General features: G+C 42.5%; 1 protein-coding gene across 1 annotated transcript in view; it reads left to right on the top strand.

Annotated features, from left to right (window-relative positions):
* Positions 1-14047, top strand: part of PLCG2 (phospholipase C gamma 2) — an 86801-nt gene that overhangs the window by 46495 nt on the left and 26259 nt on the right. The window contains exons 11-18 of the mRNA XM_065416466.1: positions 466-551; positions 1940-2060; positions 3192-3360; positions 7524-7628; positions 7919-8008; positions 11525-11703; positions 12442-12642; positions 13758-13877. Coding sequence (XP_065272538.1) covers positions 466-551; positions 1940-2060; positions 3192-3360; positions 7524-7628; positions 7919-8008; positions 11525-11703; positions 12442-12642; positions 13758-13877 — 1071 coding nt within the window. The remainder of the gene's footprint in view (positions 1-465; positions 552-1939; positions 2061-3191; positions 3361-7523; positions 7629-7918; positions 8009-11524; positions 11704-12441; positions 12643-13757; positions 13878-14047) is intronic.

Here is a 14047-nt window from a genome sequence, read left to right as displayed (position 1 = left end):
AAACGGAACGTTAATTTACAGGGATGGGGAAGTTTATCATCTAACATTGTTTTAAAAAAAGAAAAAGTGGAGAAAATATCCCAAGGAGTTTAAATAACATGTATAATAAGAAAAAAATGGCTCATGGAGTATATGGGGACCTTTCCCTTTCACTAGACAGGTATGCTGTTTGACCTGGCCTCGACTTGGTGGAGTTTGGATATATTGTAGAGATATGTTCTACTCTACAAAAAGCTGGCAAGGGGCAATGAATGAACTCTTGGAAATTCTTGCTAACTGATCCATGCCAAGGTGCTTTAGCATCTGATTCAGAGGAGTCCACTCATATCATAGAGAGTCAAAAATTCAGTATTCAAAACTTCCACAATAGAAAAAGATTCAACATTCAGAAATTCTGCAACAGAATATATGGGACCCTTTTTAGAATTGTTCCCTTCCTTCTGATGGTCTCTCTTTACTATTCAGATACCTCACAGGAGACCAGCTTCGAAGTGAATCTTCCACAGAAGCTTATATCAGGTGCCTTCGAATGGGATGTCGATGTATTGAGCGTGAGTAACAAGCTTGTGGAGTGGTTTGTGACAGGAATGCTTTTGTTCTCCACCCTTGCCTAGCTTCCTGTGGTTGCTAAACACAGCAAAACCAAAACTTGTAGTTTTTTTTAACACAAAATTAATCCTCTCTTTTTGTTTAAAGGATGTGCTGACTATTAGAACCAACGTTCTTCAGAATTCCATCATTTCCCTGCTCGCTTGCTCTTCTTTTATTCCTTTGAAACACTAAAATTCAAGCAGCTCTTTTAAAACCTATTCCAGTGTGTACACCAGAGATGAAGCTACCAGAATGACCAAATTAATTGGTTAAGCCCCAGCGTGCCCTTCTCCAGTACATCTAGGATAGGGGTTTGCAGCTAATTGATTTAATTACCCTGCTGCATATTTTCTTCATTTAGACAAAGCCACAATCCCTCTAGATTTGTATGTTTTGGTGTCACAAAATTTGTATCGGCCCAGCTAACTTTTTATAAAAGTTAATTTCCCCATGCTCTGTTTTCCACTAACTGCAAGAAAAGAGCTTCTTTAGTTCTGCTCTTGTGCATCTTACAGAAGCATTTGGTCAAAACCTCATGATATTCACCACTTCAGTCTGGCCAGGCACCACTCACTGACTCTTTGGCCTGGTCCACACTAACCCCCCACTTCGGACTAAGGTACGCAAATTCAGCTACGTTAATAATGTAGCTGAATTCGAAGTACCTTAGTCCAAACTTACCGCGGGTCCAGACGCTGCAGGCAGGCTCCCCCGTCGATGCCGCATACTCCTCTCGCTGAGCTGGAGTACCGGCGTCGACGGCAAGCACTTCCGGGATCGATCCGGGATCGATTTATCACGTCAAGACAAGACGCGATAAATCGATCCCAGAAGATCGATCGCTTACATCCGGACCAGGAAGTAAGTATAGACGTACCCTTTGTTGCACTTGTTGCTATTGCTTCTCAATCCTAATTACAGGAGCCCCCAGTCTGCAGTTGTTTACTCTGATAATTAAGAGTTTATCTTGAGTAAGGACTTCAGGACTGGGATCAAGAAGACTTAACTGGACAAACTTTCTAAATCTCTCTTGGAGCAGCATATTGCCCCTTTAAACTGTGGTGGACACTAGTAAACCCAGAATTCAGCTGCCTAAACTCCTACTTTTCTGTTCCTAGCTGCGTGTGCTTTTAGAACCTCCATATTCTATTTTTTTTTTATTACCATTACTTTATGCAAACTTAATCTCCTCTGTGAGGGATATAAATCTACTTAGCAAATCATTTTAATATAACATAAAAGTATATGACTCATTGTAGGAAACACTGTGGAGTGCTGAATGTGTGTTGTGTTTTGTATATTGGAGTTATTTAGATGGCCTCTTTATTTCTTCCATTGTCTGCACTAGTGGATTGCTGGGATGGTCCTGACGGGAAGCCGATCATTTATCACGGATGGACACGGACAACAAAAATCAAATTCGATGATGTGGTGCAGGCAATCAAGGATCATGCATTTGTCACATCCGAGTGGGTTTTCGTTAATGTATAAACTTGGTTTAGAGGATTTTAGAGCTTTCCTCAGGAGAAAAGAAACCTTTCATGTTTGGTTAATTGAAAAGGCCAAGATGCCTGTCTTTTCCCTAATGTGGTTGTTGTTTTTTGTAAATCACCAAGAGTTTTAGATCTTAATAGATCCTATTTTCAAGAAAAGGCCCACAAAATGTCAGGATGCTGCTCGGGCAGGTAGGAAATGCCCCCAACAGGCTCCCCATCTCCCTGCTTGAGACCTTGTCTCTAAAGATGAGTTTGCGGCTGTAAAACTTTAATAAATGTGATTTTAAAAATACTAGAATTGGAGAGCAGAGCATCAGTGAGAGGGAAGCTCACAGCCCCAAACTTACCATCGTAGATGAGGTTGCAGCTGAGGAGATGGGGAATCCCTGCTCATGCTTCCTGCAGTGATAACATGGGCTGCAGCAGTGTCTCAGCTCTCCTCTACATTAAAACACCTTTAATAGGAAAAGTGTGTTACCTGTTGGCAGGAAGGAGGCAGGAAGGATTTGGGGCTGCAGGCTCCTTTACTCCTCACCATGCAAGGTAACTGGCTGGCCATAGAGGAGAGAACATATTTCACCCTCTTGCGGGTGGGACAGGCTAGGAGCTCTAGGAGATTAAATGCCTCCCAAAGCTCCCACTGGGGTTGTTGCCGTCTACGTGAGTCTGAGCCTGTTGTCAGTTGCCACAATCTGGCACATCGTTATTTTGGTTGGAAACACTTCATTTTTGGGAGCTCGATAATGAAGAAAAGGCATCTTAATATTCAGGGTGTCCCAAGCCTCTTTGTTGCAGTTGGCTTACTGAGCTGCCTGGGTATCCTCGCCATGATTAGACATTCAGATAACCATCTACAGTGCAGATAGGAGTCCAGTGCTTCAGACATGTCAAACCATCAGCATGGTGAATGTATTGAGGAATGCACTGGCACTTCCTCACACTGCTCATGTTTGGTGGTGCGATCCAGTGATTGCACGTCTGTAGACTTTCCCCAGAGCCACTCAGTCCTCAGTTTGCTTTGGATTTCCCACCCCCCCCCCTTCCCTGGCTTTTTCAGAAGCAGAAATTGAATGTGCCTCTGCCTTTCTGTTCCCTTTTACCAAGGTTCCCAGTGATCCTGTCGATTGAAGAGCACTGCAGTGTGGAACAGCAGCGCCACATGGCCAAAGTATTCAAGGAGGTGTTTGGGAACCAACTCCTAATGAAGCCAATCGAAGTCAGTGCAGATCAGCTGCCGTCGCCAACCCAGCTGAAAGAAAAATTCATCATCAAGGCATGTTTCCTTTACTAAGAGTCCCCAGTATGTTTTGGTAGTTAGAACTGGAGAGTGGGAGCCAGGACGCCTGGCTCAGCTGCTTAGACACTGTATGGCCTTGGACAAGTCTCTTAACAGATTCATGTCTCTGATTGCTTGCATAATATTGGTTTAATTGTAAAGCATTTGGGGCTCCTTTGGGCTTGAAGAGGGTACATGCTGCAAGTGCACGTGACTATCATTTGGCAACATTTTATTGAGTTTTGTTAAAATACATACTAAATTGCTTGCTATTGGCTTTCTTTGTAATTAATGTTGTTGGTTCAAGTGCCCGAAGAAATGTCTTTTCTAAAGGTCTCCCAGCAAACCTTTCAGCCTCTAAAATGTCACCATTAAATTTCAGTGAGGTTCACTGCTACAGAGGCTCATCATAGACCTTCTGCACAATAACATCGTGCTTAAAAATGTTTAAAGTGTTCTCTTGAGTGGAAAATCACATTAATATTTCATTCTAATGGATCACAAAGCACTTTACAGACTGAATTTTCAAAAGATGCCACTTACCGTAAATTGCAAAGGCAAATGAACACTCTGGCACACAAAAAGAGTAAAGATGTGATTTACATATGCAATTTAGGTTGCAACTTTGAAAAATGGAGGTTTTCCTTAATGATAGGGATCAGTTACTCTTAGAATCCCTCAATCCACCCAGTGGAACTCAGCAGACATTTTGATCCAACAGTACCACACAGCAGTGTTTAGGTAGGTAAGTGGAAGAACAGCTTCTCCAGTTAAAACTGCAGTGGAGTTTTCAGAAAATTAGAAAGCTGGAATTTGGCAAGAACACTGGGGCAAACTCACCATGTTTTCACATAAAAGAAAATAATAATGACGACTCTGGTTGATCAAGGCTTCTGCCTTACAGCTCCTATTAGAAAACAATAACATAGATTCTAAACTTGTAGACAAAAGACACATTCAGTGCAAGTACAGTACATGGAAATGCATGTAAATGGCAGCAGGGCATTCCACTATGAGTCACAAAGGAGCACAAAGTAGAGCATTCTGATCTATAAGTTTAGATCTTATCTGTGAATTCTTACACTTTGTGACCATATAAAGCATGGAAGAGAAATTGCTTGCATGTAGCCATAATAATCTATATCTATAGCACCATTGTCCCTACAGATTCCAAAGTGGTTTGCAAACTACAGTAAAACCTGCAGAAGATAAAAGTTTCATCAGGCAACTTCCTGTCCTGAGGGTGCCTCAAAGAATCCCCAAACACGGGCCACTAGTTTGCAATGAGCTTTGGCCCATGACTCAGATTTCCCTTTAGTGTGTTTTGTCTGTGAACATTCATGTAAACTCTCACTCTGAAGAAAAATGCCAGTGAGATCTTCAGTGTTCGTTTTTAAGGACTTATCTGAAGGACCGACCCAAGGAATCTCATGGAACTCAGTTTATCTCAGAAGGACTAACCAGATGTATGAGAATTTAAACCTGGGTTTATCTATTACAGGGGTTGGCAACGTTTGGCACGCGGCTCATCAGGGTAAGCACCCTAGCGGGCCGGGCCAGTTTATTTACCTGCTGACGTGGTAGGTTCGGCCGATCGTGGCCCCCACTGGCCGCGGTTCGCCGTCCCGGGCCAATGGGGGCAGAGGGAAGCGGCGCGGGCGAGGGATGTGCTGGCCGCGGCTTTCCGCAGCCCCCATTGGCCCGGGACGGCGAACCGCGGCCAGTGGGGGCCGCGATCGGCCGAACCTGCCGCGTCAGCAGGTAAATAAACTGGCCCGGCCCGCTAGGGTGCTTACCCTGGCGAGCCACATGCCAAACGTTGCCGACCCCTGATCTATTATTTAGGTATTTGAAATGTAATGATTTGCCATTTCAGCTATTGCTATTGGATGTGTAGAAGAGAGGCGTGGCCCATGACTCAGGACTAGTCTGCACGGTGCATTAGTCTATACTAGAGGGGGGTGAATTCTAGTGTTCACGAGCGTGTCATGCGGTAACTGGCCTGTGTGGACCCTGCTGGTGTGTATTAAGTATTTCCTAGTGCATGTTAATGTAGTTCCATTTCAAACAGTACTATGTTAATGTGCGTGCCAGCCGGATTCACATGCAACATGCTAGTGCACACTAGAATTTACACCTCTCCAGTGCAGACTAACGTACTGTGTAGACAAGCCTGGAGACTTGTTGCTGTTGTTCTTTCAGACTGGATCTGGATACTAGAATATTTGAAAGCAAGTGGATTTAATGCAAACACCGTTAATCTATTTTAAAGAATAAATATGTGGCACAATGTAATTACAAAAATGACCGGCATTGTCCTGAAATGAGAAACTGAGGGTAGAACTAGAGCTCAGTGAATAACAGATTTTTCAGATCACTGGCAGTTCTGGGGGGAAAAAAATGTGGGTTGAACTGAAAACAATTTTTTTGTGAAGGCAAATTTTTTCCCCCAGCAAATTGAAAAGTTGAAAAAAATAATTTTGTGTCAAATGAAACATTTCATTTCAACAAAATTGAAATGTTTCATTTTGATTTCAACCATTTTAAAATGATTTTGATTTTTTAAAAATAAAATTAAAGGAAATTTTGAAATTAAGTAATTTTGAACCAGAAAATTGAAACATTTTATTTCTAAACAAATGTCAAAATGAAACATTTTGATTTTTTTCTTAGATTTTTTCCCCCCAACTGAAACAATTTGGCAAAGTCAACACAAATTCATGAAACATTTCAGTGTTATCAAATCTACATTTTTTTGCTGAGATAATGATGGTCAAAATTTTTTGCCAACCTCTAGTAAGAACCCTTCCTGTCTACTTTGCTGTGCATCATATGCTATGTCTGGTTCCTCTTTCAGAACCTCCTGTCATTAAAATATCCCATCTGTTGCCATTTCATCTGTTTAACCTTCTCTGGAGTATCAGTCACATTGGTTATATCTTCACTTTGTTTTCTCTTTGTTTGGTCCTGTTTTGTCCTTTTACTATATATCTCCGTGTCACACTGGGATCCTCTAAATCTTTGCTGCATCTTTTTTTATTATAGCTGAGGACTTTGTTCCATATATCATTGTTGGAATTACACACAAGCTGAAAACCCTCTTCTCCAGGGTACTGGAATATGCTTTGCATGTACTTTCCATCAGCCAAAATTTGGTCCCCTGAATAAAATAAAAAGCTTCATGTCTATATTTGCGAAACAAGAATCCTCTTCCTCCCCTATCTGTGAGCACCCATGTGGTCCCTTTGCTCCCAGTGGGTGGGATTTTGTAATTACAGGTGCACTAGCTGTGTCCTTAAAGTGCCCTCATCATGCCTGAGTCCCCACCTTCATCCTCCCGGTACAACCTCCCCCCCACCCCCCGCTGTAGAGAGATCTGCCATGGAGCACTTCTCTGTGGCATGCATGTGGCCTTTTAGCCCTTGCACAGTAGAATTGTAGTAGTGCTAAAAGGTTAGGGCTTTATATCCCTATGTGGAGAAGCAAGCAGGATTTGGTCACACTGAGAAATAATCCCCTCTGTTTCCTTCTTATAATCCTTTTCCTATTTCCTCCTTAATTTCTCTCCTTTTACTCATGTTCTTTTTCTCTTCACCTTGAGGCCTGACAACTACTCCTCTTTTATCTTCATTCCTTCCTTACCACATAAAGGTAATTTAACTTTCTGTCTCCTCTAATGAATTGTGGACTCTTATCAGAGTAATTGCTCCTCGGTCTCCCTCATCTGAAGCTTGCTGTCAGGAAGTTAGAGGAGCACTCGGCTTGTCTATATGGCGAGCTACTGCCAGGGTGTAAATCTACAGAACATCAGCATGCTGAACCCTAATGACTCTGTGTGGACATTGCTACAGCACAGTGCAAGCCCTAGTGTGTGGTTCTTATTGCATTGTTGCAATGTCCGGTGTGTGACAGGCTGGTGCACTGTTGATTCACACGCTGGCTTGGCGCACGCTAACTCACCATGCAGACAAACCCTCCGGTTAAATTTGCAGTCAGTGCGGAAAACTACCCCTAATGTTTAAGCCTGCATGTAGCCTCCACTCTTAAAGTCCAAACAAAGGAGAAAAGCTCAAGAGGAGGGATGCATCAGATAATATTACCAAGATGTGCCAAGGTGATGTGACCAGGCTTACACATGATTTTTATTTATGTTTTTTTAGCATAAAAAACTTGGACCAAAGGGAGACATAGATATGAACCCAGAAGACAAGAAAGAGGAGAAAAAGCAACAAGGAGAACTCTACATGTGGGATACGATAGAACAGGTATTATTTCCTAGATGTTTGCTGCAGTTTGTTGCAAGGTTTTTTTAATTTCTTTGGTGTTTGAGATTTAAATGAGCATTCTCAACAGCAATAGGGGAAAATATTTGCTTCTAGCTGACCCGATGTGAGTATGGAAAAGACACTGCGTAAGATGTTGCATTGTTAAATTACTATTTATTGTTACAGCTTCTTGGTGGTGGTTAGTAGTTCTATTTTTATCTCTTTAATTTTATGGATAGAGTTGTCTTCTTGTGTTGTTAACAGTTCTAACACTTGTCTTTGTGTTCTAGGCATGGACTCGGCACTATTGTGCTATAGCAGATGAAAAGCTCTCATTCAGTGATGCTATAGAACAGAACGCTGATGACGATTCATTAAAGGTGATTACCTACCAGACTGGGGGGAGGGAGGAGGGAAGCTCGGGACCTCTGCCTTGCAGTGCAGAGGAGGGTGTAGGGGCTTCTGCCCTGCGCAGAGGGGGGCTGAAGCCCAGAGTCCTGGCAGGGACCTCCCATGGAGCTGAAGCCCCGAGCCCCGGCAGGTACGCCCCCGCTCTCGAACTTTTGAAGATTGTCATATGGGGCTCTGAGGGACAGTAAGTTTGGCCACTCCTGATATATAAAGAAGAATTACACTGTCTAAAGGAGTGCCATTCTTCCTTATCTCTTGGCCAATGGGAATTACATGCTCACATCAAGAGAATAATAAGATTATTTTCTCCCTTTAATATAAAACCAAAGGGAGATGAGTTTTACATGAAGCTTTTTAACATTTAAGGTCAAATTCATCCTCTTAAACTGTCCCTGCAGTGTTTACAGATGCATTTGTTTGCACTCACAAATCATTTGCCCGTACAGTTGTTCAGTGGAGGGTCTGTGCCAGATAATTGGGTGCATCTGCAAATGTCACTTAATGAAAATGTGGGTCTTTATTAAGCACTTTGATACTTTGTTTTACTGAAAACTGGATTATCTTTAGTGCAATGAAATGGCTTGTGGGCAGTTTAGTGCTGAAACAGGTGTGTTTAACAACAATCAAATGCTTTATTGTGAGTATATTCGTCTGCCAGGATATTATTCCTATTCTAGGACTAAACAAAAGATGATTCATTAAATAATGACACATAACACAGCACACCTTTTCTTTCCTTTTTACTGTTTATTTAGGAAGCATTAACAAGTTTAGAAATCCTTACTATGTAAATATCAGAAACAAAACAATAATCATTACAACAGTGAGCTTTTGTTTAAAGAAGCATTACACAGGAAAATAGTCATGAGTCACTCTCTAGTGGGGTGTTGCCATATTTCAGAATGAGCATCATTATAACACAGGGGTCGGCAACATTTGGCACGCGGCTCGCCAGGGTAAGCACCCTAGCGGGCCGGGCCAGTTTATTTACCTGCTGACGCAGCAGGTTCGGCCGATCGCGGCCCCCACTGGCCGCGGTTCGCCGTCCCGGGCCAATGGGGGTGGCGGGAAGCGGTGCGGGCGAGGGATGTGAGTGGGGGCCGCGATCGGCCGAACCTGCCGCGTCAGCAGGTAAATAAACTGACCCGGCCCGCTAGGGGTGCTTACCCTGGTGAGCCGAGTGCCAAACGTTGCCGACCCCTGTTATAACACCTATGACATGTAGTTTCTAGTGATTTTATTAAACTGAGTGAAATGTCTGATTATGCGTATTTAACAGACCAGGCATGACTACCAACGGTTAATATTCAAAACAATTAGACAGATGTACTGGTTTGTTTTCAGGTGAATCTACTTTGCCTGAGTATTGAATAAAAGATAACCAAATATCCAAGTATTTTGTTTATTTTCCTGGGTTCACAATCGGTCTGTTAATTTCCCCATAGCAACAACCTCTCATTTGTTTTAACCTTTCCTTTATGGTAGGATTGACTTTCTTTTCCAATGAGAGATTACCGATAGCCATACAGCTACTAACAAAAGAGAGGTTAATTCTTCATTTCCTTTTGTGTGACCATTTCCACTAGAAATCCCCAGTAGAATTTCCAAAGCATCATTTGGGAATAAATATTCAATAGTTTGTGATATCTGGTTATATACTTTCTAGTGACTGGCAATGTTCCCTCTAATTTTTCCATGCATGTGCGAAATGAATTTTGTTATGTGCTCCAATATGGAGGTGATGTGTGGCAGGGATGCTGGAGGGGGCTCAGGGCTGAGGCAGAGGGTTGGAGTGCAGAGGGGCGAGGGCTCCGGCTGGGGGTACGGGCTCTGGGGTGGGGCCGGGGACCAGGGGTTTGGAGTGCAGGCTGTCCCGGGCCTGCAGCGGGGAGAGAGGACTCCCCCCAGCCCTCTCTCCTCGCAGCAGCACCTGGGCTGGGGGCTGGGTGAGAGGTGCCTCTCCCTGCCGTGGCAGCTCCTGGGCTGGGCGAGAGGTGCCTGTCCCCACTGCGGTAGGTCCAGGGCTGGGGCCGGGGGAGAGCCGCCTCTCCCTGCCGTGGCAGGTCCGGGGCTGGGGGAGAGGGGCCTCTCCCCGCTGCAGCCCTGAGCACCTGCCCGGTCCTTGATAGGCTGCTGTGCGGCTGCGCAGCTTAGAGGGAACTTAGGTGACTGGAGATATCCACCATATATGCATAAAGCCGCCTTCTTCAGCATAACTTCTCCAATATGTCATCCTGTTCAGCATATAGTAACTTGATTGGTGCAAGGTACCATTGAAACAGTATCTTAAAGACATTTTCTTTTATTTGTTGCCACTCCTCTGAGGTTGCTGGCCCTCATTTCCAGATCAAACCCCATTCCTCTGGGATAATTTGTCTATTCTGGTCCCTTTCCCAGTGTATCACATATGGACATTTTTGGTTAGGAAAATTTTCTGCAAAGATTTGATATAAATTAATTATAATGTTTTTGTTTCCTAATTGACCAGATGCCATCGCTTCTACTAAAATTATCTTTTTATATAGACAGTTTTGCTAGAAAGTTGAGAAACATAATGCCTATCTTGAAAGTAGTGGTACCATGGGAGAGTGGGCCATTTAAAATGATCTTTGATCTTTAAATAAGTTAGAAAAGTTTCTTTACTAGGTAGCTGGTCTCCACTGCTGTATGTATTCCACTCCTCTCCCAATCTTTAAAGCTCTCTGGCTTGACAGCACACCTCTGTAAATAGCACTTGTCATCCAAAGGTCTTTCAGAGATGAGCAATTATTATCCCCATTTTACAGATGTTAAAGCTGAGGCACAGGACTCAGTAAGGGCTGGAATTTCAGCGATGCCTCAACCTGGCTTCCATCTGTCAACATGGAAGTTTGCATGTGCGCTCTTTCATCACTAACATCTGTATGCACAGTTCAGCCACATGCAAGCCAGATCACCTGTTCATGCAGGTTTTAATGGTGGGAGGGTCTCATATGATTATTCAGGGCTGTGATTAGCTAAAATCCTCCTGTCAAAAAATCCTAAAATAGAAGCTGCTCTGATCTATAAGAGTATGTTCTTTAAGTTTCTGGCCACAGATCATAACTACTTGCACAAGTCTAGGAAGGTGAAAATCTTTTGACTGTAAGCAACCTGAAAAGTGATCTGACTTACCTGAATGCACATTACAACCATAATAAACCTCTCCATGCTGAGGAAGGGGGAATATGAAAGTCCTGACACAGAACTTTTTGAGGAATATTAAGAAAAGGTGCACAGCAGCCATAACCTCCCACAGCACGTGGCTAATAGTTGGTTTTTCATTTGATAGCAAACCATACTTCAGATTTTAGACAAACATTCCTTCTTTTTTTTGAGGGTATTGAAAGTTCAAGGAAGCTAGAAAATTGACCTGCCATTGTAGAAGTCCTTTTAACTGAGACAGAACCATTTATTGTCATGGTAAAATACAAGTTAAAAATGGAAACTCTTCTCTTGTGATCTAGGACGTGAAACGTACTGAGCTGCACTGCAACGAGAAATGGTTCCATGGGAAAATGAAAGCAGGGAGAACAACTGCTGAGAGGCTGCTCCAGGAATATTGTGCTGAAATGGGTGGCAAGGATGGAACGTTCCTAGTTAGGGAAAGTGAAACTTTCCCTAATGATTACACCCTGTCATTCTGGTATAGTTGGTTTTTTGATATTGGTGTTGTTTATTCTACTATGTTGCATAAGAATATATTTTTTAGAAAATATGATTTTATAGCTGCTATGGGAGGAAGTAGGAGTGGGGGATTTAGTGCAGTTGTGGAAAGATCACACTTTTTTGATTAAGGTGCAATTTAGTCTAACGTTGCTAGGCACGATTGGGCTCCATTTGGGGTTATGTTCATTGATTGGAATAGGTAATAGAGGTCTAATTGGTCTAATCTTCCACTCCTCTAAAGCTATAGGAGCATGAAGGGTTTGTTACAATATTTCTTCAGTATGTGGGCCAAAACTGGATCTCATTTGCACTGGTGTAAATCATCAGTTTCCAAGCTGAGCAGGTAGTTTCCCAAGTTCATTTCCATTGGCAGAGTTTGATCTTGTTGATAAAAGAGGATGTCCCTGTAGGGGAAAAAATAAAAGATTTTGCCTAATTTTTCCCAGTCTGGAGTTATAAGTAACAATATATCAGATAGAGCTACTGGTGAGAGAGCCTTCTGCGCTAATTCTACAGTGATGCATATTGGTACATTTAAAACTCCTGTAGGTTGAAAAGAACAACTCCCAACAATCTTATTATTTGTTAAAGAAACAACATGATTTGCTGCAACTTTATAAATTCACAAACTAGAATTAACCAGGAGCAGGTTAGAAAACATCCTAAACGTCCATCTTTATTAACTGTTATTTTTCCTCCCTCTTCATTTCTTAAGGAGGTCAGGTAGGGTCCAGCATTGCCGTATCCGTTCTAATAGTGAAGGAGATACCATGAAATATTACCTGACCGACAACCTCACCTTTGATAGTATCTATGATCTCGTTCAACACTACAAGGAAGCCCACTTGCGATGTGCTGAGTTTGAGCTGCGTCTGACTGATGCTGTGCCTAACCCCAAACCTCATGAAACTAAAGAGTATGTACAGATGAAGGGAAGTGCTCGAGTTGTTATGTTAAAGGGTGCAACTTTTTGTTGTCGTATATGGCCATGGATTTCATGCATTCAGGGTCACTTTGGTAGCAGCTGTCATGGGAACAAATTTCATTGATTTCTAAGAACCTTGAAAGATTCAGGTTATACTCTGGGCTTCATGGGGGGCTAATGGTAAAGCAGGTGCTCACTGGTAACTATATGCAATTCAGAGAAACAGTGAAAGCTGTAATTCACCCAGAGGATACCAAGTCCTTCCTGTCCCTGCTCCCTTTCTTTGCTTGCTAATTTAAAGAACTCAGCAAGTAGGGTAAGGTGTTGAGTTGTTGCCTGTGGTCTGGCAACTAATTTGGGGAATTCAGAAGTTACTGTTCATGCACCATGTGCACTTTTGGTCCATTGTTTGCTCTACAGATCAAAAAAGAAAGTTTGCTTTGTGTGCAAAACATATGTCCATGACTTTAGACAGTTTTCATGTTCTGGGGCCTGATTCTGTACGGTCCTATACATCCTGAGATACCTTTTGAAGTTAGTGTGAGTTGAGGGTGCCTTGTAGGATTCAGCTGTTTTTGTTTTTACATCACTGGGTGGAGAGCCACAACTACTGTAAATTGTTCTAGCTCCACTGAAATCAGAGCCAGATTCTACCATTGTTACTCATCTTGAGTAGTACTTGTGAGAGACAGAATCTGGTCCTAAGGAAGTATCTAATGTCTGCTGTTTTTCCCTAGCCGATATCGGGACTCTTCCTTAAAATCTTCCACGTCAAAACTCTGACTCCAGTCTGGCATTTGGTTATGAACAGATAAAGCAGCATTTTCTGCCATTGTTCTATGAAGACAAGTTGATTTATGTTCTATTACTATAAGCAGACAAGGTGTTCTGATGTTTTCCTGATGGTTTTACCCCAAATAAGCTGATGTGTTACAGTATTTTGCTTTAAGATGCTGTCATATGTGCCACGATGAGGAAAATCTAATGTATAATTTATCTTGTAATGTCTCAGGCTATAATTCTAGTAACACCGCCAGTTATTCTTACTGAGTGACAATTTGACAAGCTTTGTAATCGCTTGTCCATTTTCTTTCCCTCTACTGTAGTTGGTACTACCGTAACCTGAGTCGAGGAGAAGCAGAAGACATGTTGATGCGAATTCCTCGAGATGGAGCGTTTCTGATTAGAAAGAGAGATGAGCCCGATTCATTTGCCATGACATTCAGGTAAGAAAAGACACATGTGACTGTACAACATATAGGGCCATTCACGCTCTCTGGTTTTGAACATGAAAATCTTCCTATTGTAGCCTTTGCATGAATAAAACCTGAGTTTGCTCTTGCAGCTTAGGTAGTTAGCCACACAGTTTCTTGATGTGCACGCATAAGTGGATGCA

The sequence above is a fragment of the Emys orbicularis genome, chromosome 14 (assembly GCF_028017835.1).
Source record: "Emys orbicularis isolate rEmyOrb1 chromosome 14, rEmyOrb1.hap1, whole genome shotgun sequence".
NCBI classification, from domain to species: domain Eukaryota; kingdom Metazoa; phylum Chordata; order Testudines; family Emydidae; genus Emys; species Emys orbicularis.
This window is presented reverse-complemented; position numbering and strand designations above follow the sequence as displayed.